Genomic DNA, 23,895 nt, shown 5'->3' with positions numbered 1-23,895 from the left:
GTGAAGATCTTAAAGCAGTACACATTTCCATGTTCAACTCCATTATCCAGGCTCACTCTTAGCGTATGAACAGATACAACCTAAAGTTCTATTGGTCAGATTACTACAGTTTTTTGTCTGTCCTGATGAAGACCTGTGTGATTCATTACAGGGGTTCGAATCATCGACCTATGAAGGGTCTCCCATTTCGTATATTGTTTGACTATTCCATTCTAAATACTACTATCATCTACTTTCAAAAATGTTTGTCCTATTTTGGATAACCCTTTTTTATTGCACATATTGTAAATATTGCCTACACTCTGTTATACCTTGTTTGGCTCACCTTTTTGCACACGCGCTGCACAGTCACTTGGAGATCTAGTTTATTTTGATTGTTTTGTTAGAAATTTTAATATCAAAGAATTTATAAAGAATGCAGATTATTTATGAATTTGTATTGATTTAATCGATGTGGGACCACATTAAGGCCAGATATACTTTATTTAAAGTGATTCCTAGAGAAACATTGTTCTTAGATGGCATAAGCTAAGTGGCCAGATGCATTATTTTGCATTAAGCAAATGTGCCCCAGTCAGCTTTCCATCTGTTGAGGTCTGGCAGCTGCGAAGTTCTCCTATTTATAGAGATCAGCCTCTTCAAAAGGCTCAACGGTATTGTAAGGACTCTCGCATCTCTACGAGACCGTTGGATTAGGGGCAGCAGCACCTCTGCTTGTAGGCAACTGAGTCACTCCTAACCAGTTGGCAGCTATCGGCCCAATCTTTCTGGCTCTCTAGCAGCACCTCACCAATACCCAAATAGTAAAGGTGATTTCTGGAAGCCTAGCGCATGGACTCTGAAAACCTCTCAGGGAAATTGCAGTGGAACAAGACTTATCCTTTTCTCTGGTTAGCAATAAGTCTTTTACACACACAAAGGCAAAAAAGAAGATGAAGGATCGTTTTCAATACATTTATTGAAAAGACTGCAATCTGCGATAAAATGAATGAGTTGCAATTATTAGGATAATGACAAGTAAAATAAGGATTATGAAAATAAGCGATGTAAATATGAACAATTCCAGCATATTGCAATAATCATGAATAGGCAAACTCCTCCCTAAAAAATATTTTCTACCCTAAAGAGAGCAACACATAATAAACCTAATCTGCCGCCCATGCTGTGTCCATAAGAAGTGCTCCAATCCCCTTTACCTTCGGACAAGGTCAGCCTCCAGTCAGACTCCGTACAGACAAAGGCTGAGGTCTGCGCCAAAGTGTGATGGAGTATAGATGGAATAACCTGAGTAGAACCCCGTCTAATGGCCTTAGTCTCACAATGTGTTTTTATAAGGCATAGGTTATTGATCGTGCAGACATCCTGAAGTGGGTATGTACCTAAACGTTCGATTGTGTGCACAAACTTGTATCAGCAATATCATAACTAATGCCTGACATGTTCACATTCTGTTCTTGTCCAATGTAAAGCAAAGAACATGCCAATCTAATACGTACATTACTGATATTTACGCTTTCACAAAATGGCAACTGATTATGAAATAAAAACATTTCTTCTAAAATGCAAGCAATGCTAAAATGAATAAAAATGAATAATAAAAACAGAGCATTTTATCTAGGTAAAAGGGTACTGTCCTAAAAGCTGAAGCTAAGCTAAACTCCCATACCCAGGCAAAATTAAAATGGACCCACAACAACATCAGGTCAATTAATTTAGTTTAAGACTGGTCAGCTTTAGGTTATGGCATGAGTCTCAGTAAGCTCACCTTAGGTCTCTCTACGTTTCGTCTGCCTGTTCAGTGAGTCTTTTGTTGCATGACATTGGTCTACCAACATACTGGAGGTGGCATCTAGGACAAACGTGTTTTTTCCGGAAACATGACCTGTAATTATGCTGTGGTCATCACATAATTTGATCATAATTAAACTATAATCGCTTAAGTTAGGCATTTTGAGAGGCAAGGTAGTTCTACTGCAGAGCATGTGCCCATTCAGTATCTGCCAAGCCCTTCTCCAAATCTTCATTCCATTTCTTTCTTAGGACATATTGACAGTGTTTACAAGTATTCCTTATGGCATTATATGTTACAGTACCTAAATGGCATCCTCTCTCCTCTGTAAAAAGCATCTGGGTCAGTGTCTACCACGGACTCTGCCCCCACCCTTTCGCCCCATGTGCATGTTATTGCATTTGTCAAAGTTGCGTACACCACATACCTCTTATGCCACGTCTGATCCCTCAACAGCCATCAGGGTACTTGAATCGCGCAGCATGCAAAGTCACCTCAGCTCTGGACCATGATTTGTATTTGCTATATCTGTTACCTGATGAAATCTGTTGCAACTCCACAATAAAATCACAGGTACTAGGTGGCAACTGGGCTGATTAGGACACAGAATTGTGTTGCATTTGTGGTGCCCAGTCCGGGAGCCATCCCTGGATGCATTGCATGCCATTCTCTGCAGATAATGCCCTCACCCCTACCTGAAAGTGTCTTCTAGTCTAGCCATCAAACATCTCAAACACTGCCAGCATCTCACCCAAACCTCAATGTCCAGCACCTACCTGAAGTGTAACTCCACGAAAAAAAAAATCTGCATTTTTCCAAGAACAACAAGCGACAAATAGTGCAAACCTGACTCAATCAGCAACTTTGATAGCTTCTAATCTCAACTGTACCCAATACTGAGTCAGTGAGATCTACCCTGGACATCCTCAAGGGTCATATTGATAAGAAACCAAACACAGCCTATTTAAGGTGAAACTCATCCCAGAAGGTTACTTCAGGGCTGCTGTACATGTCTCCATATCTTCAACCTTGTTGCAGAATATGCACTGTTCCATGGCCTCACAGACTCCACAGAGGCTTCCCCTTCAGGGCATCCTACCTGCTGGAGAATGCCTCACCCCCATAATGATGGCACTCCATTGGCTCCTCCTACCAGTGGATCTTCAAAACCAGCTGCACCGCTTGCAAAGCCATCACAATCTGCAAGCCCACCTATCTGGCCAATAAGCTCACTGTCTCTGGTGGCTCTCGGCACAACTGCAGCTGAGACTTCATCGGACTTGACACAAAGAAGTGTAAAAAAGAAAACAAGGCAACAGGACAGTCTCAACCTACCCACAAAATCGACAGCTGATGACACCTCTAGAAAAAACATCATGATGCAGCAACAGTCCACAAACCAGCTACCTCCTTATTGACTTGTCGACTGCTCTCTCATTGCCACAAGATTGATCTGATAGCTACATTATTCAAAGGTGGTGCCATACATATGTCAGGAAGAAGATCAGGACTCCCAGTGGTCCAAGAGAAATGTGGGACCCATGATGCCCAACATCTTCTAGCAGTAAATATTTGACATTTGTTCCAGAGTGATAAACACTAGCCATAGTATGATGGTACTGTATGATACCTACACTGCCTGAGCCCACCTTTGTTACTTTGTAGATTCATGAAACGCGAGAGCACACATTTTGTGTGAAGAACTGTGAATAAGCAGGAGACGTTGTACCAAATTCCAGTGATTACACTGCACATTACTTGCACTAGATATTATGTAATGCATAGAATTTCTATCAGCAAAGGCTGTGAGAGGTATTTTCAAACAAAAAACGCTTCTGCTCTTTCTATTATGAGTGGTTTGACAATTCACCAAGGAACCAGTTGCCTGTTAGTGGACCATGATGAAACCAAATCCATTCCTATGCAGTAAAACAGTCACCCTCAAAACAACAGTCAGGTTAAGAAATGCCTTCTTTGTGAGTATTAGGTGGATTTCTCAAACCCTTAGTAGAATCCTGTAATGGGGTTCTCCCTTAAAGGTCCAGATGACTTCATAGCACTATACGTATTGGCTTTGAAAGTGGAGATACTGGGACCACAACACTGAACAAATCTGATCACTAAACAGGACAGATGGGGGAAAGAGGAAGAAGGGACAGGAAGTCAGTGAAAGAGTATGACAAGTTTGTTGGACCCATTGTATACAGTACAGCAGTCATTTAGGCTTACTTGTATCCAGTCTCATCTCCCGGCTTGTAGAACCAGTGGGGCTGCTCCCATCCCGCATGGAATCCCATTGAACACTTTCCTTTCAGCAAGTCATAAAGGCCACTCACTCGCTCCGTGGGCCTTCCAGCAAACCTTTCTTCTTTGGGATAGCCAACTGAAATGCAGAGAGGGAGGAAGAACAATGTCAGTACTGGGTCAGGAATACAAGATTTGATCAGCTGATCTGCAAACGGATTCTAAAATACAACTTTTGAGCCTATCTGCAAGGTTCCATCTTCTACTTGAATTCCACTCACATTCTTCACTCCCTTCATCATTACAGCTGCGTAGAATGTTGTAGAAGAGTAAGGTGTTGTAGAGTGGAGTAATGTGGAGTGCAATAGAGTGGAGTGAGGTGGTGGAGCGTGGAGTAAAGTATCATACAGTAGAGAGGCGAAGAGTGGAGTAAAGTGTCTGAGTGGAGTGGGGAGCCACAGAGTGCAGGGTCAGAGTGTAGTAGAGTGGAGTGTAATAGAGTGGAGTGGCACAGAGTGGAGTAGGTTGGCCCAGAGCAAAATGGCGTAGAGTAGAATGGAGTACAGGGTCAGAGTGGATTATCTTGTAATGTTGTATCGTGGAGTGTCGCAGAGTGGAGTAGAGTGTCCTAGAGTGAAGCGTTATAGAGTAGGATGGAATTGAATAGTGTGTCAGAGTGGATTAACATGCAGTGGAGAGTCATAGAGTGGAGTAAAGTGGAGTGCACAGAGGAGTGGTTTAGCGTGGATGGGCATTGAGTGGTGTAGGGTGTCAGAGTGTAGGGGTGTAAAAGGGAGAAGGGTGTCAGTGTTGTAGAGTGGAGGGGCGTGGAGTGTCAGTGACTTGAGTAGAGTGACAAACTGGAATAGAGTGGTATACAGTGGAGTAGAGAGGAGTGAAAGTCTAGAGGCATAGAATGGCGTAACTCAGTGGAGTGTCGTAGAGTGGAGAGTTGGGTGGGGAGTGTAAAGTTAAGCAAAATGTCAATGAATGGTGTAGCATGGAGTGGCAGAGTGAAGTTACAGAGTAGGGTGGCATAGAGTGGCACAGAGTAGAGTGGCAGAGTGAAATGGAGTAAAGTGTCAGAGTAGAGTATCATGGAGTGACTGTCAGAGTGGAGTTGAGGAGCGAAGTGTTGTAGAGTGGAACGTTGTAGAGTGGAGTATCAGAGCAGCCTAGAGAGAAGACACAGTGTCATAGTAGCATAGAGTGGAGTGTCAGAGAGGAGTGGAGAGTAGTAGATTGGAGTAGAGTGTCAGAGTGGAGTGGGGTGGGTAGAGTAGCCTAGAGGGGAGTGCAGTTTCGTAGTGTGCTCTGGAGTGTTGTGGAGTATGCATGGTGTGGTAGCATACTGCTGTTACAGACAGCACATTTTCAATTGAAATTACCACTACATTTGCACAGACACACAGTTTTACCCATAAAACTATACAGCACGCAAACGATAATGTGTGAAAATGGCATCACCAAGTGTACGGATTTGTTTTGATCATATTAAATTATTTATTTACACCACACTTCAGGATTACAAAAACCTTGAATCGTGCTTGCTTTCCTAATTCTGATATTTTCTGAAATATGTGCATGGTTCATTTACAGACTTTGAAATTTTGCTGTGTGCTAGGAAAAATAACATCCTACTGCCTTTCATCTCACATGGGTACCAAACAGGATTGTCAAATAAATTCTCTCACTTTGAAGTCAGAGAAAGAAAAGTAAACACCAAGCTCCCTCAGAAGACTGAGCCTTAAATTTGCCCTCCGTCTTTGAATGCACAGCAAATGTGACAAGATACGAAATAAAATGTGAAGTCCTGTTAACAGAAAGTGAGCACCCATGGAGGAATAGAAGGGGTGATGGTAAACAGGCAATGCTCCACAGGAGGGTCACAGACAATCTGGAAAGCCTAAACAAATAAAGTCAGCAATTAGGAAGCACGCAAATGTTAGTTACAAATCACAAATCTAATGGTAAGCAATGGGCAGAATACCTTCCCGGGAAGCTTTTAGCATGTCCCCAAAATGTATTTTCAAACAAAACAGCTGCACTGTCTGTTAGGCTTTGACCTAAAAAGGCGTGCGTTTGGCAAGGGGCAGATGTGGTGCGGTGGGTACACCTCAAAACATTAGGACTATGACAAGGAGCACTAGGACTGAGGGGCAATAAAGATTATGGTAATTAATACCTTGGCTACACATCTTAGTTATAAAGAGGACAAACATGATAAAAATGTAATCAAAACCATCTTGCACAGTTTCATTTACATTCATCCTTCCTACATCAATGACCAATGTTACAAATCATGTGCATTGTCCTGTTGACTCTTTACAATGCAGTGCATCTGGAAATTAAAACAAAACTGGAGCCGTATAACCAGGGCAGTACCCACGATGATGCCCAATCACAGCTCGTCCAGAAAATGAAGACAGTGAGCAAAACAGGATACAGTTAGTAGGTAAAGGCTGCCAGTAGGCCACCCTTCACATCATGCCAATACCAAACCAGCATCAAGGTAATTTTAGGCCAATTTTAACTTGTTAGCAGGCGTCATATGCTTATCCATCAGCTCTGTTATTCCAAATTTACAAATAAAACCCTCTAATATAACTGAATACAATAGGTGGGCTGGAAACTGCTAACCTATGTAGGGGATGATAAAATAGCTGACTATGGGATGTCTGGGCATATGAGTCAGTCTGCATGCCCCACCTTAAGACCTTCTTCCTGAGAGTGACCAATCATCGCAGAGCCTTCTCCCTCCTACAGGTCCACACACACAAAAGAGCCCCTAACTGGGGAATCTACCAGAGAAACAAAGCAGATAAAAGAGCAACCCAGCAATGAGGGGAAAACCTTGCAGTAAATATCTTTTTGGGTCCATCAAAGAGCATGGGTGTTCATACACTTGGTGCTGACTAAGGGCTTTCGTTGTTACTGATGGGGCATTGGCTGAATTTAGTGAGAGGCCAGTCCAAACTCTCTAAATAAAGCACTCTCACAACAAAAGGAGCCAGGAATCATTACATAGCACAAAATATTTGAAGTATTCCTCCTCCCTGCCCACAGTAAGAGCATCTTCCAGCTCTTCTTTCAACTTTTTAGTCTCAGCTACATACAGCTTTTGCTGTCTGTTGAAGAACTGTTGAGGCCAATACAAATGTGTGCAGTGTGCTTTGGCTCAGCCCATTGCCTACCAATGGTTGTGAATGTCATTTGTTTGCCTCTCATTCAATGGCTTTCCTTCCTCTTCTTGTGTGACCCTCCCTCAGAGCAATACCATCTTTTAGCTATTCTATCACAGCTCCATGTTCGGGAACTACTTCCCCCCACCCTTTTTCTTTCAGCAGTACATGGTAGCTCTCTCTCTCCCTTGTGCCGCTCTCTTCTCACATTCCCACCACATGCTGTCCATGTTGCTCTATCCAACCTAAGCTCTTCCATTACTACGACCACTCAATCTGTCATACTCTGATTAACTGTTTTTGTTTTTTTTAACCCCACCAAGCTCATCAGCTTATTCCACCAGTGTTTAATAACCATCCACCCCACTGTAGGCTGAGAACGATCACAGTCTTTTACACACTCTGACACATAACAGAACACACACCTGAGACCACTGGCCCGGCGGGCACCACTTTGAAGTTGCGGACTTGGAATGTCAGAGGTCTAAATGACTGTAGAAAAGTCGAAAGGTAGTGGCCTATCTTAAGAGCCATGGTGGAGAATTGTCAATACTTCAAGAAATGCATCTGGCCTCAGACAGCACTGTTCTTACCCCACGGAGACTGCAGTGTTAGTTTCTGGCAGCTGGGTTCACCTCCCATGCCCAGGGAGTTCTGATTTTGGCTGCAAAATCCTTGGGTGAGCACCTACAAGAACCTGCAAAAGACCAGAGTGGCAGATATATCATAGCCCACTGCTCCAATGGAGATCTTACTTTTCTGTTAGTGGGCCTCTACAGCCCCCAACTAGGATGACCCCCAGTTTTATCTCAATTTATCCACGAGATTGGCCAGATGGGAGGGCCTCCCACAAACTTGGGGAGCAGATTTCGATTGTGTATTAGATACAGCAATTGATTGCTCAGGGGGTCCTCGCAGAAGGCCTGCTGCTGCAACGAGGGTGGTATCTGCTATTGCATCTGACAACAGTATGGTGGATATCCGGAGGCACAGACACCCTGATGAGGGGGTTGCACCCACTATTCAGCACTGCACGATTAACACACACACACACACACACACACACACACTGATTACTGGCTGGTGGCCAGGAGTCTTGTCCCAAGAGTTCATACGTAGAACCCCCTTGCTCAGAACATATTCGGACCACTCACCAGTCTCCCTGACCCTAGAAGTCCAGAATCACCTTGTCACCTGTTCATGTGACTTTTCGCCCACATTCCTTACCAGACGCTGCTTTTCGTAATGACCTGGCCCAGGCCACTGAAGAATTCTTTTGCATAAATATTGGCTCAGTCTCTAAATGCTTCCCACACTATGCTGAATTTAAGGTCTGCATCTGTGGGATAACAACAGCGAAACAGGTGGGTGTCCTGAAATCCCTGCACGTCTTTTGGCCCAATTGGAAAAAGAGATAGCGGAGCTGGAGACTGAGCACTTGGTAATGGCAGACAAGCGACAGCTGGGCCACACTCACGAGAAGCTAGCGGAATTCCAAGAAACAGCGCATAATGAGGTCCAGCACATGGGGAAGTATGCAGCGGCCCAAATATATGGGGAAGGGGAACGTCCTGGTGAGACACTGGCAGCCATAATGCGCCCCAATAGGGAGGAGGACATAATCCTAGCAATGTAGGACAAGAGTGCCCACCTCAATGATCCAGCAGGGATTGTGAATCGGTTCCGCGATTATTACACTGCACTCTACACATTTAAGGCCACCCCGGACGCGGATACAATATCGGATTACCTGACACATATCATCATGCCCTGGCTGACGAATGCGAATAGAGAATATTTAATGGGACCGCTGCAGCCAGGTAAGCTGTGCCCTCAAGAGTATGGTGGCAGGGAAGGCCCTGGGCCTGGATGGGCTCGCAGTGGCTTTTTATAAAGCTTATCCAGATTTGTTAATACCACACCTGATGACACTATATGAGGAAGTGGCGAGGGCTAGGGAGATGCTGCCTTCCATGAGAGAGGCACTAATTATTACTTTGCTTATACCAGGCAAATCCCCACAACAGTGCCCCTCATACAGGCCTCTATCCTTTATCAACGTGGATACTAAACTTTACTCTTGCAGACAGACTGGCGAACGCTGCTGCCGGGTGTGGTAAAGATGGAACAATCTGGCTTCACCCCGGTCGCAGCCTTACCATGAATCTTAGAATGGTGTTTGATACCATACGACACATAAACCCCGAGGTGCAGGCTGTTGCTGTCTTCCTCAATGCCGAGAAGACATTTGACTCAGTCGAATGGCCCTTCATGTTGGAGGTATGCCACAGTATAGGGGTGGGTGAAGTTTTTCTCCAATTAATACAAACCCTCTGCACTGCACCTCTTGCGTGAGTAAGAATGAAGGGAGCTGTTTCCGAATTGATATTCATCACCAGAGGCACCAGGCAAGGGTGGCCACTATCGCCCTCGTTATATGTGTTGGTTGTGGAGCCACTGGCATGTGCTCTGAGTGAATATCATGGTGATAAGGGGCATCCTTTTCCCAGGATATAACCCAATAGTCTCTGCTTTTACAGACGATACTCTGCTGTATATTTGTGATTCCATGCACAATCTTACGCCCACACTCCGGGAGGTCTCGAGATTTGGTGGTCTCTCAGGTTTGGTGATTAATTGGGACAAATGTACAGTGTTCCCTCTGACACCGTCCACGACTCCAATAGCAATGGATTTCCCCCTTAAGTGGGAAACGGGGTCAGTCCATTACTTAGGAGTACAAATTTGCACAGACCTAAGATAGCCATGTCAGATAATTATGGTAAAGCAATGGAAAAACTGACTGATGCTGTTGAAAGGTGGATTAAGTTACCATTATCCCTAATGGGACTTATTGCACTTACGAAGATTGTGGTACTTCCATGGTTTTTGTTCCTTTTTCAGAATATCCCAATGTTATTGCGGAGATCGGTTTTCTCTTCCTTGTGGTCTCTTCTGAATAGACTAGCAAGGGTGTGCAGTGGCAGGTTGTGACCCTGACATACGACATGGGAGGACTCAATGCCCCTGACTTGGAGAACAATTCCGGTGCTGCACACTCCATGTTCGTATACTCGTGGTTTCATGGCCCTCCTGGCTTACCAGAATTGCACATAGAGCGAGACATGTCAGCACCACACCCCCTGCCGTGTCTGTTATTTCAGCCTCCCACCCAATGGCACGGGGTCTTTGATTCTTTAAATAAGACCACCCAAGTGTCTCATAACCTCACGACCATGCAGGCACTCTCTCAGCTGTATTCACCTCATGTACAGATTGAATGGTGTGACTGGTTCCGGTTGGGGTGGGAAAGGAGTGCAGGCGCAACATTTCAGAAGTTGGGTATCAAGACTACGGGGCTGTTTTCTTGATGGTACAATGCGCACTAGGCGCAAACGCCAACCCCGGTCAAGCAATATCAATACCATAAGGATTGTCACACTATGCGAGCCCTCCTGCAAGACAACTTATTAGAACCGTCTGATATGCAGGCCCTCTCTATGGTCATTGAGGCTGCTATGCCTCGAGAATTAGTGGCCAGACTTACACCCTTGCTCAGGAGACGCACAGAATGGGACTGACCAAAGCCAGAGCTGAATGGCAAAGGGACTTGGTACAGTTATAACAGATGCAATGTGGGTACTGCTCTTCCACGAGTCGCTGTATATCTCTCAACGGGAGAAACCAGCTGATTAATTTTAAATATATCAATAGGATATATTACACACCCCTCAGACTATTCAAATATGGGTTACGCGGAACAGCTTATTGTCTGAGGTGCAGGAAGGAGAAGCGGGCATGGGCTTGCCCTGGCATACAGCGATTCTGGGGCACTGTGCTGACTGTGCAGGGGGACGCAGTGGGAACTCAGCTGGAAAATACGCTGCTATTGGCTCTTCTTGGCTATGAGAGATGTGGAAAAGGGGCTTGGCACCTGGTGGCTATGGTCATGCTACTTGCGAAACCTAGAGTGGCCATGAGATGGGATCCGGCCCCCTTCCTACCCTAAAAGAATGACATTCGGATATGGCATATTGTAAAACCCAGACAGATGCATATAATGAATTAACTCCACCACAGAATCGCCCAAAACCTACTGGGGTCCCTATCAAACATACTTAATTGGGAAGGAGGCAGGAGAACCTAAAGGTGAATGAGTGAGAGGCATCGCCGTGCGTGCCTTGAATATGTCCTTTTCATGTTATCTATTACACTACCTGTCTTCATCAAAATGTGATCAAGTGATACATCATGTTGTATTTGGGGGATTGAGTCAATTTCCAGATGATTGCATTGAAATGTATGTAACGTATACCTAAGCCCACTGATTAAGTATGTTCTACTTCTATGGGATTTTTTCAACGTCATAGGTGTACTTTGAGCCTCCAAGCAATTGGATATGTAACTGTTGCGTTCTTATGTTCCTGTAATCTGCCAAAATTATAAAACAAACCCAAAAAAACCATCCACCCCACTGTTATTCCTCCATCCCCATCAGATTCTTTTTTTTATTTTAGGAAGAGCCCAGCAGCTGCAATTTGCCCCTGGGCTGTTTCTTTCTTTTATAATATGCACTGCTAGGACAGATGGTGAAAAACCGGAACGGTCCCAGCAATCCGGGGCATTTGGTCACCTTCATGTGTGGTGATGCATGCATGCTTTTTGGTGATGCTCTTCTGCATCAAAAATAACTTTTTTTTTCATTTTTGCCAATGCTAAACAGAATTGACAAAGCATTGGCAAAGACAATAAGGCCGCCATTATGAGACCACCGAAGTCACGCCCGCTACTTGACCGCCAGAGTTGGCAGTCTTCAGACCGCCATATTATGGCTGCTCTCCGCCACTATTGGGTGAGGAAGTCGCCAGCAGCCATACTGGCGGTTGGCAGTCTAGTGGGGCCTACTGCGTCACCACCGCCATATCACCACAACACTGCCTGCTGTATTACTACATTGTAGACTGCGTGGCAGTGTTGTGTTGGCAGGGTTCTGACGGCAGAGCAGGCTCCACTAGACCCCGTTCCCTCCTGGACGACCACCAGGTAAGGTGATCAACCGACCGGGGAGAAGGGGAGTGTTGTGTGCGTGAATGGGTGTGTGAGAGAATGATGGGGGGTGCTGTGGGTGTTTGTGTGACTGCGTGTATGCAGGGGATTGGGGGTAGTGTGGCCATGTGTGTGTGAATTTGAGCGTGTATGTATGTATGTGTGGACGCATGGATGGGGAGGCGGGCGGTACAGTACGGGGATGGGGGAGTGTTGTTGCATGGGGGTTTGGGGGGCTACTGATGGGGTCAGGGTGGAGTGGTTCCGACATGGAGTGGGGAGGGGTTGGAGAGTCCTGTAGTGGCGACAGGAATGAGTATTCCTGTCACCAGTATGCTTACCACCAGGGATTTCGTGGCAGGGCTGCCGTCACAGAATCCCTTGCAGTAAAGATACTCAAAATACTGCAGGTGGTGTTTATGTGGACCGCCGGGTCGAAGGTGGACAACCTTCGGCCAGGCGGTCCTACCCCCCTGGCGGTACAGGTGATGAACTGGCTGCAATGCAGCCAGTTCACTACCCTTGTCATAATTTGGCACACCTGCACCGCCACGCTATCAGCCAGCCAATGTTTGTTTCAACAAGGATCAAATAAAGGTCTGGAGAAAATGTGAGCCTGACATGCAAGCCCTTACATTTTCTCTATGGAATTGTGTGTGAAAATACATGAGATGTAAGACAGAGCTGTGTGCGTCCCATCAGTAAAACTGAATAGAGTAAACCACTGTGGCTATCTGCCACAATACCCAACTTGTAAAGAATACATTTTTTACCCTTCCTGGTGCTCAGTCTGAATGGTGCAGCTCCCTGCTCGGAACCGCATTAATTGGTAAAAGGCTGCAGAGTTGATAACCCTGTTAATCAAACGCACCCAATCAGCTCTTAAAACCCAGAAAATAAAACTTTTTACTCCGCCACTTACTCAGTACATACACACTGAATCTCACTGGAACTAACAGACAGTTCCACTCAGTAAGCCGCATGCTGAGTGGTGTTTCCAAGTGGACTTGACTTTCTTGTGAGTCCTAATAATTGTAATATGTTATATCATTAGCCATACAGTGTGGTGTGCTTTCTTGCTTTTCTTTAGCCACCCACACCATAAAAGGACTGGCCTGATGCTGGGCTGTCACTGATCTCACAATGGAGAAGCAGAAGGTAATGAGGAAAAGTGAATTGCAACTAAACTTAGAGTGCCCCTCTTTTCCTGATACCAGTTTTGTTTTTCATGTAGGTTTAACTGTGCTCCTGGGATTTGCTGTTCACACTTCCTACACAAAGATTTGAAATGATGATGAAGCAATAGTTTCCTAAGACAAGCAATAGCTTTATCAGTAATTCAGGGATGTTAGCTTATAGGTTTTACACCAAAACAGTTGGGGAAGATTAATGCTAGTTGTCTGCTTATGAGAGCCACATATTTTCTGAGGAAAAAAAGGAAAGATGATTCCATCTTTAAGACCATGGACTGCTTTCAAATCTATGGAACAAAGAAGATATAAAACCTTGCTTACCTATAACTGCGCTTATCCATCAGCAGGTTTCATAAATTCTAATGCTAGAATTATCTTTCAATTTCAGACAGGGAACCCTTGTTGGTCAATGTTAGCATAGCAGTGTATCTATACTCGCCATAAACTACATAAAATGAATCAACGTAATTTTATGACCCAAACTCTTACCAATCAAGCGACAGGACAGAGAGCTTGACCTTCAAACAGGCTTCCAGATTCCAGATGTTTGACATTATATAAGTGTCCACATATAATTGATGGAGCTTCATTAAAAGGAAAAAGGGTGGATCACATTTGAATCCATTGATGATGCCAATGTTGGAGAACCGCATTAAGCTAATTTTTTTTTCATTCTCTGGCATTGGACTGTTCATAAATTCACATGCCTGAGTTAAGATTGACAAACAGTAACACTTACTCGTGGAAGGCACAAATAAGTCTCACCTAGAAAGTAGAGACTCCTAAAGCACCACTTTTTCTACTGTTGCTTCTTTCCCAGCCTGTACATGAATGCAGCAATGTTTTCTGTGTTGTTTCATTGTCACTACTTTGCAAATTTCCATCAGAGACACCTTTGGGAAATGTTCTGCTATGGTAGCCATGCTTCGTGTGGAATGAACTCTAACACATCTATAGAGATCAAATTTTACTAATACATTTGTGGCATAGAAGTTAGCATATGGCGACTTACAAGTTTAATTTAAAAGCCTAAAAGAGAAATTAACATGCAATGTAATAATGTGTACGTTTGAATTATGACAGACATTGTGACCTCCATTTCTTTTGACATTGCGTCTGCCATGAAAAAACTTTGTGCATTTATATTCAAGTGAACTACTGACATGAATTAATATTGAAAGTATTTTTAGAGAAACAGTAGAGATGAAGTATATTATGAGTATTAAATGAAAGTGAATTCATCGTACTTATATTAATTTAAATAAGTTTATTAACGTGAGTTAGATGTGTGCAGAAAAATAACTGCACGTTTAAGCAGTTTCTAATGCAAATAATGATTGCAAATAAATAATCTGCTTTGCATATTTGACTCAAATTGTAAGGTGCGCAATAGGTTTTATATATAATAATTGCATTAAAATGCATTTAGGCTTTCTTAGCTAGACTAGACCTGAAAATTATTTTTTGCAGTAGTAGAGGAAAAGTACGGATTCATTCTGTTCCCTCTGCACTGAATTATTTACTAGATTGCTGTTGTGTTGGTAAATGTCCTACTGTATTAAAGACAGAGAACAACAAATGTAACAGTATTTGTTGTAGCTGTCGGATAAGACAGGAAGCCTTATTAATTTTGCATGAGAACTGTTTGAATCATCCTGTGTACTGTGGGAAAGAATCCCAAAGTTTAAATTGAAAACTAAATGTAATATTTTGGCGAAACTGTATGAATTAATTGAGATTAATTATTTTCCCTGAGAAAATCAGGAATAGTTGCAAACCTGATATGCGTCAAACTCTAATTTGATATTAGTTAATGTGCGTAAGATGAGCCCACCTAGAGGACTAATCAAAAATTTGTGGACATTTGTAGTTAGGGAGAGACTTTTGAAACTTAGTCATGGCTTGCTGATGATCCCTGATGTGGTGCTGCTCATTCTCTCTTCTCTATGACCCTTGGATATCTTCTGAAGATGACTTCTGAAGAATTAAAGTCATCCTTTCTAATTGATTATGCTTTTCAGTACTAATATGCCCAATAAATTCTGAACTGCTGACTTATGTGCAGCTCATTTTCTGCACTGCCTTGATGCTTCGATCTATTGATGCTTCAAAACTGTGACCGCTCTGATCGACAAAACTTTTGTGTCTGCTGTCCCACGAGGAGAGGTATAATCTATAATGTGGTTTCTTGTTTCCTTTTCAGCTTAGATACTTATACCAGTGTATTTTTATAGTGAGTTACCCTAGTTAGATGATTTTTCCAAATTATTTTGTCTCTTATTTGTTTTTACCCGCAGGTGATACTCCGCCCCCACACATGCAAGTCCAAAATTCTTATTAGGGATAGGGATGGCCCAAACCTGAAACTGATTGTTAATGAGTTTGATGATTTACTGATGTCACCATCATCTGCTTTGATATCTGAGCTTAAAGTGAATACCTTAGTTCTATTAACTTGGGTTATTCTCTTGGAATGTATAATTGTATTAATGATTAGTAGACAATCTCTTTAAACGTTTTGGCCACCTATGGTTTTCATGTAGGATTATAACTTCGTTCTGCATACTATTCATGTTACTTTGGCTTTGTGGTTGTAATCAGTGGCGTAGCGTGGGTTGTCAGCACCCGGGGCAAGGCAAGTAATTTGCACCCCCTAACCCAGGGCAAGGCAAGTAATTTGCGCCCCCTAACCCGTGGATTTAGTCTCTTCCAAGATGTTGCGCCCTGTGCGGCCGGCCCCCCCTGCACTCCCCACGCTACGCCACTGGTTGTAATAAAGCTTTGAAACATGATTTAGTTTGAAGTCTTGTTAGTGTGGCCAAATTGGTCATGGTGTTTAAAATTGTTCATGATTTCTATGTTATTCATCGGTGTTGAAAGAATCGGATTGCCACACTCCTCACTGAGTCCAAAGATCTGATCAACCTCTAGTGGAGGTGGGACATGCTGTGGTGTCTCACCAGAACGTGTATGGTTTCTAAAGCCAAGGCGGGAAGAAGACCTCCGCGAGAGCTCCAACACATCCTTAAATTGGTCTTTTGATTGTGGTCTGAGCCACTGTGATACATTAAACAATTCATCTAGCGAATGTTAAAGATTATTTGCTAACTAAGCTAAGTGCCAATAAATTACAAATGGCTGGCCCAACTTATAAAAGTGATTGGTTCACTGCAGATAAAAACGTTATACATCTTTTAACTTTTGTAATGCGGGCCACATGATGTTCACATCTTCCACAATACCTCTTGAATGTGGAGGATGTGAACGTTTTGTCCTCCGGAAACATTTTCTCTTTAAAAATTATTTCGGAACGCAAGGGAAGATACTTTTTCTGTAACTGTGATGAACAGCATGCTGATGTCACAGTGACAACGGTGGACTAAGTTGGGTCATTAGGCAGGGTCTAGTTTTATTTTGATCAGTATTTATAGGCCATAAATCCCACCACAGAACGGACCATGAGGCTCTTCAACCCGCACAGGGGAAGCAGATTTGAGGAGGGGGGGGGGCGGGAAGGGCTGCAGCATAATAAAATCCAGAATAAAGTTGACAGCTCTTTATTAGCACAGCACATCTGCTTTCAGTCAGGCGGTCAAAAGAGAAATTAATCTAAACAGTCTACATTCTAATAGGAAGCTATAGAGACAGTTCTTCTGTTAAACAAACAATACACAAACCACAATAGTTAACTGAATGTAAGCTAAAACAGGGGTGCTTACCCTCTATCTGTCCCCCACCCAGGAGGAATGGAGGAGGGTCCGTAAGCCCACTGAACACCAGAGAAATCGGTTACATTTTTTTTTTTTTTTTAAAGGGGTGGGCTTGGGCCGTCCCCACTGCAGAACAGACCCAGGGACCAAGTAAAGATAACATTGACTTTATCATATAAAGATTTCATTTTTTACGGTCGTTGGCGATATGCCCACCCTCACAAGTGATGTATCAGTTTTATCGGGAGGAGTGTATCCTCTTTTGAAGTGACCCAGGGAAATTACTCTGTGTCTCCTTTAACGGTATGAAGAGTTTTGTTGATCTTCTTCTGAAAGACATTACCTGATCATTATTAAGGACTTGAATTGCGCTTTAGTTCTAAAAGATGTGCTTTTAAGCCAGCTGTTTATCCTTATGACAGTACCATTTCTGAAGTCTTAAAATCCAAAAAGAAGAGTCCACAGTACTGCTTCCATCAGAGATGCAAAATCATGTCCCCCTTCTTTTAGAATAGCACTTATCTGGATTTTATCCAAGAATGGGTCAACTGCCAACTATACCAGCTGATGGTATCTAGCCACAATCACCGAAGCACTGAGGGTCTCGACAGTCTGTAGCTGAGGCGTTCACATGCTTCAACACTGAAACCCATTTTATTCCTGCTTTATGTGATAAAGTCATACACGAGGTAGAAGGATTCCTCTATCGGCACTGCACGGAGGTGCTGAATACGTAGCCTTGTATTTCATTTTGATCCTTAAGGGGTTAACTGACATTCTATGTTTGGTTCAGACCTTCCACCATTTACCTTCATAACCATCATGATAGTTTCCAACCCTGGCCACTCCTCTCTGGGATAAAGGGGATCACCTTGCTGGTTCATGCACAGGTGGAAGAACTGGCACTGGCTGGATAAAGTCCTTTGATGTTAACAGGACTAGATGTATGACTGGAGTATCTTGCACCATGGTCTGCAAAGTCATTAACAGCTCAAGAAGAAATTAAACTAAAAGCATCCCAAGTGGTGCCACTGGCTCATCATATTTGTGCCGATTCCACTGCAAAGGCCATTTCAATACCATTTAAGTCAACACAAATGTGTGTTAAGGTTCTTGTTCTTCAACTTCCTTCATATTCCTTTGGGTCTATGTATTGTATAAGAAGATCTCCAGTAATACCGACTCTTTGAGCACCTACCTCATTGTCACAATTTTTTTTTTATATCATCCAAGTCCTGTTCTTGTTACCAGTCACCTTCCTCTCCTAAAGATGCATATTACAACAGCTTCTGCAGAACTTGCCAAAGTACCAGAGATTGTAAAGGCCTCATAGACAATAAGAGTGAAAAGGCATAAGCTGACAATATAAAATACACAGCTGCCATAGACCATGCAGCCCAAGCTGATACCAGTGTCGGACTGGGACAGAAAATAGGCCTAGCCACCAAAACACAAGTGGCCCTTATTAGTTAATTAGATAGCTAAAACATGTGGCCCAAGCTTGCAGATTGGGGCAGTTTTGAACTTGTAAAGACACGCTGTAAAAGTGTTTTGCAAAGTATGGAAGATACATGGATTTGCCCTTGCTGCAGGCAATGTTTGTTTTAATATCCTGGAAATCAACAGTAAAAACCGGCCCAGCAGACTATAAAACAGGCCCACGAACAGTCAAAAATGGTCCCACACACTGACCTGTCAGACCAGCTCATCAGGCACTGCTTGACTGCCGTGTAGGTCAGTCCAACTCCAGATGATACTAACAAGGGAAATAGTAAATGAATCCTCATCAATGAAGATGTCATCGACAAAACACTCATAGGTTGAATAGAAAGTAATGTAATTCTTGTTGACAATGAATTTGCTGTAGATGACAAAGGTATTGTCGACAACTGGATGGAAAGCATTGACAATCATCTCGTAGATGGCAGGATAGATATCGATTACATTGTTCTCATCAACAGAGGAGTTTTCATCTATAGAGAATGAGAGGCTTGCGCTAATTGTGCCATTGATGCTTTTGCTATCAAAGAAGTCATTGATTTGGGCACTGCCAAGCACATCAATAAGGCAATTTTCAATAATTTTTTTTAAAAGGCACCTCTGGACTTGATCATACTGACCTTCTGGATGTGTGAGCATGCTTCTTAGCAGTTTCACACGACCCCTTCTCCTTGGCTGATGGTAGTCTACCAGTCGTCTGAACTTAAGAGGAGATGGTCAGAGGAAATCTTGGCCACTACTGAAGTCTTTCACTTTCAATCTATCAATCAAACATTTATAGAGTGCGGGAAATCACCCATGAGGGTCTCGAGACGCTGGGGTTGTATGCTGTTGCATAGGGGAATGATCATTCGTAAATTCAGGTCTTTAGTTCTCTTCTGAATTGCTGAAGTGACGAGGCGGTTCAGAGGTGCAGAGGTAGGTTGTTCCAAGCCTTGGCTGCCAGGTGCTCGAAGGAGCGCCCTCCACTGTTAGCTCAATGGATCCATGAGATGTCTGCGAGAGAGAGGGAAGCTGATCGGAGGTGTCTGGTCGGTTAGTGGAAGGTCAGGCATTTGCTGATGTATGCTGCTCCTTCGTTACGCAGGGCCATGTAGGTGTGGGTCAGCAGCTTGAACTGGCATCTCTTCTAAATCGGGAGCCAGTGAAGTTTTTTGAGATGGGGAGTGAAGTGAGTCCTTCTGTGGAGGTCGAGTATCAGTCTTGCTGCTGAGTTCTGTAATGTCTGGAGTCTCTTCAGGAGGTGCGCTGTGATTCTGTGTGATGAGGGCCTGCAAGGTGGTCCTCATTTTGTCTGCTGGGAGCCACTTGAAGATCTTGCAGAGCATGAGAAGGGTGTGGTAGCAGGCAGATGAGACTGCATTGACTTGTGTCTTCATGGATAGCTTGCTATCCAGGATGATGTTGAGGTTGCAGGAGTGGTCTGTTGGGGCAGGGGTTGTGCCGAGCTCTGCAGGCCACGATGTGTTATTCAAAGCCGAGGTGTTGTTCCCAAGGATGAGGACTTTCACTTTTTCAGTGTTGAGTTTGAGACAGTAGTCCTTCATCCAGTCTGCTATGCTCATCATGCATCTATGGAAGTTGTCTTTTTTTTGTGGTGGAGGGATCTTCAGACAATGAGAGGATGAGCTGTGTTGCCAGCGTAGGCGATGATGTTGAGACTGGGTGATCGGATGGTGGCGACCGTGGGGGGGGGGGCTCATGTAGGTGTTGAAGAGGGTCTGGCTGAGGGACGATCCTTGGGGGACTCCAAAGATGATCTTCTTGAGCTCTGAGGTGAACAGTGGGAGACTGATCCTTTAGGTTATGCTGGTGAGGTGCAAGGTGAACCATTCGAGGGCATTTCCTTCAATCCAGATGAGGTGGAGTCTGTTGATCAGGATATGGTGGGAGATGGTGTCAAACACAGCAGACAGGTCGAGGAGGATGAGGATTGCTGTTTCCCCACGGTCCAGGAGGGCTCTGATATCATCTGTGGCTGCAATCAGGGATGTCTTGGTGCTGTGGTTAGCGAGAAATCCAGATTGGGAGGGGTCCAGGAGCTTGTGGTCTTCTAGGTGTTGGATGAGTTGCTGGTTGATCGCTTTCTCAAGGACTTTTGCTGGATAGGGGAGCAGAGAGATAGGCTGGTAGTTCTTCAAATCGTCTGGGTTGGTAGATGTTTTTTTTCAGGAGGGACCTCCTTCAGCGTGTTTCCAGACCTCTGGGAAGGGGCCGTGGTGATGGAGGTATTCAGGACCTTCATGAGCTCTGCGACGATTATCATGCTTCCAAGGTTGAAGACGTGGTGGGAGCAAGGATCCGTTGGTGCTCCCAAGTGTACGGACTTCATGATGGAGCTAGTGTCTTGTGTGGTGAGGAGTTACCAGTGGTAGAGATGTTCCGGGTTCATGTTTGTGCATGTGAGCTGGTTGATGCGGTCTGCGGTGGTGGGTTGAAGTTCAAAGTTTTCGTAGATTGCTGAGATCTTGTTGTGGAAGAAGTCCGCAAGGTACTCACACAGTTCCTGGGAGGGAGTGATGTTCTCGATGGCTGGGGGATTGGTGAACTTCCTTCACGATGGCAAAGAGCTCTTTGCTGTGGTTTGTGCTGGCTTTGATGTGATCTGCTAATGCATTCTTCTTGGTTTCTTTCAGGAGGCTGTGGTACTGCTTGAGGTCAGGCCTGAAGGCTGTGCGATCTTCTATTTTGTGCTGATGCACCACTTCCTTTCAAAGTTCACTTTGAATTCTCTGAGATGGGCACAAGTTTCAGCTTTTCCTGTTCCAGACTAGATGCAAGTGCCTCCACTTTCTCCTCTACGACTGCCTGGGGTAGGCCCCACTGCCTGTTCTTCAGTCTCTTTGATGAAAATGTATGGCAAATATCACATTTCTTTGGATTATGCTTATGATACAAGCGGAAAAAAGACTGTCTATGGACTGCCTATTTAAATCTTCCTTTTTCCACAGGATACAGAAACCTTTCTTTTCAGGCGACTGCTCAGCTCTAGGTGGTAAAAATGGCTCACTCAGGGAAGAAACTGAAGGAAAATAAGTACTGGCCTCACCATTTGGTTGTCAGAATGGGAAAAGAGAGACTGATAAAAATGTGTTTAAAGTTGAAGTGGAGAGAGAGCTCCAAAGGATTCCCCGGCACTAGACATGTACCAGAAAACCTGACAACTGGAAACCTCCAGGAGGGGTAGAGCTCAGAGTTCTGTCACCTGATTGGTCAGAGTTTGGGTAATGAAGGCTATTGAGTGTATGTAGCTTATGTCTGTTTTCAATGTTACTGAGTATACAGGTACAACTACTATGCTAAAATTGACTAGGAAGCATTACCAACCAGACAGCAGAGAATAATTCATTCATCTGAATCTGTGAAAGCCCCAATGCTGGAGAAATACCTGTTCCCAAAGGTAGCTGCTACTTCTGAGATTCTATAGTGGGTAGTGAGTAGAAGTACTTTGCAGGTGTGCCCATGGCAGAATAATGTGAAGAAGCCCAAGTAGCAAAATCAATCATGTAACTTTGTGAACACCACAAACTGAATAGAGTTACAGAAAACACTGAAGTCGTGAACACATGTCATATTGAAATATCATGCCATTTCAGGTTTACAAGTACCGGAACGCAAGGAAAATTGAGACTGGCTGAGCTACTCAAGCGTGGAATTCAGACACATGGGAACTCTAATGAGGTTACCATTTGAAATCCTCAATGTGCCACGTAAAAATAGTTCTACACAGATTTATATGTAGACTGACAGCTCTCATATTAGTTAAACAATCACAGTACAACAGCTTTAAGGGTGGACTTGGAGTGTTGAAGTAAACACGGACTTTAGAATATGACCTTAAGCGTTTCCTCAAAAGTGACCATGCCTTACTGAAGATATGTTTTACCGCTTGTATCTGGAATGTGAAGGGATATCTCTCAACAGATGTATTTCCAGGGGTGCTTTGTGATGTGTAGATTAAAATGGGAACACATCTTTTATACTGCAAAGAACAGTAGATGTTTTTCCTGTCTGTTTTTTAAATATCCAATTGTATGAGGTGGGCCGTTCGTTTAACTCCAATTGTTCAATACTGAGAAATCAAGTCTGCATGAAGATCACATGTGAGAGAACTTCTCAGCAGCAAAAATCTCTCTACCAACCATTCACTCAAATAGACAGATATTACAGGATAACGCAGTGTAATAAATAAATTAGGGACCACTTACCTAAATTATTGAGGCCATAAGACTCCCTTGCTTTTTCTGCTGTATATTGCTCTGTGGTCCACTTTCCATATCGGTTAGGATCCAACTCAATGAGATCAAATGGGGGCTCACCGCCAATTATCCAGTCACTGAGGAATTTCCCAATGCCACCAGCATGGATTATCCCATATCTTAAAACACAACAACATGTATTCTCAGTGATTCTTGCATTAAATAAATTTGCATACTCTCATTCAAAATCATCTGAACAACAGTTATTAAAACCCTACAAAATCTGGTACTGGAAACTCCCTTAAAACCTTTTAGTATTTGCTTTTTTGTGTTTAAGGGAACATTCTCGGAACATGCACAGTGAATGCTTTGGACGAAATCCATGCATCTAAGGACTATGGTTCATACTATGGAGGGACACTGGAGGAACAAGGGACAAACCAAATCTTTAATGATAGGTCAAAGAAAAATGTTTATTTGGGAGATTGCGAAGCACAGACTGGCAAGGTGGGAAGTAAATATGTAAACATTGTGGTGACACATGAACAAGTCAGAAACACATGTTAATCATGGTCATGGACTTTACACTGGGAATAGAAACAGTATGGATAGAGGACAGAGAGGGAGTAAATACTGGAGTGGAATCGAGATGGGGGACATTCAAGCATAGGGCGGAGTAGAAATAGCTGATCGCTGTGCAGGTTAACTCTGCGGGGTAACAGGTGAGCAATTTCCAACAGTGAACCGATTAGGAGGTGGTGAAGTATCTATAGCTTCCATACATAGCATTTCATGTTATGCAAAACATCATGCTTTCTTTTCACAGATCAATCTTTTAAGTAGTTTTAGTCCAATTGTTTTAACATGAAGTGAACCATGGGTAACTCCAAAAATCCAATGACTGGAACCATGGATTCCTGCTTACTCTTTTCTCAATATGGGAAAAATAAAAATAAACACAGATTTTCCTTGCATCACAAGGACACTATTTTTAGGTCAAGCCAGCCAGACCGTGCAAGGCTTATTGCAGGC

General features: G+C 43.6%; 1 protein-coding gene across 2 annotated transcripts in view; it reads right to left on the bottom strand.

The window, feature by feature from the left end:
• The window catches only part of DMGDH (dimethylglycine dehydrogenase), a 458,426-nt gene that overhangs the window by 175,763 nt on the left and 258,768 nt on the right, over positions 1-23,895 (bottom strand). For both annotated transcript variants that reach the window (XM_069223303.1, XM_069223293.1), the window contains exons 8-9: positions 22,873-23,042; positions 4,019-4,172 (exon numbers count right to left, since the gene is read on the bottom strand). In XM_069223303.1, the coding sequence (XP_069079404.1) occupies positions 4,019-4,172; positions 22,873-23,042 (324 nt within the window). The remainder of the gene's footprint in view (positions 1-4,018; positions 4,173-22,872; positions 23,043-23,895) is intronic.

The sequence above is a fragment of the Pleurodeles waltl genome, chromosome 1_1 (genome assembly GCF_031143425.1).
Source record: "Pleurodeles waltl isolate 20211129_DDA chromosome 1_1, aPleWal1.hap1.20221129, whole genome shotgun sequence".
NCBI classification, from domain to species: domain Eukaryota; kingdom Metazoa; phylum Chordata; class Amphibia; order Caudata; family Salamandridae; genus Pleurodeles; species Pleurodeles waltl.
Note: the sequence above shows the minus strand (reverse complement) of the source record. Positions and strands in the feature narration are given on the sequence as shown.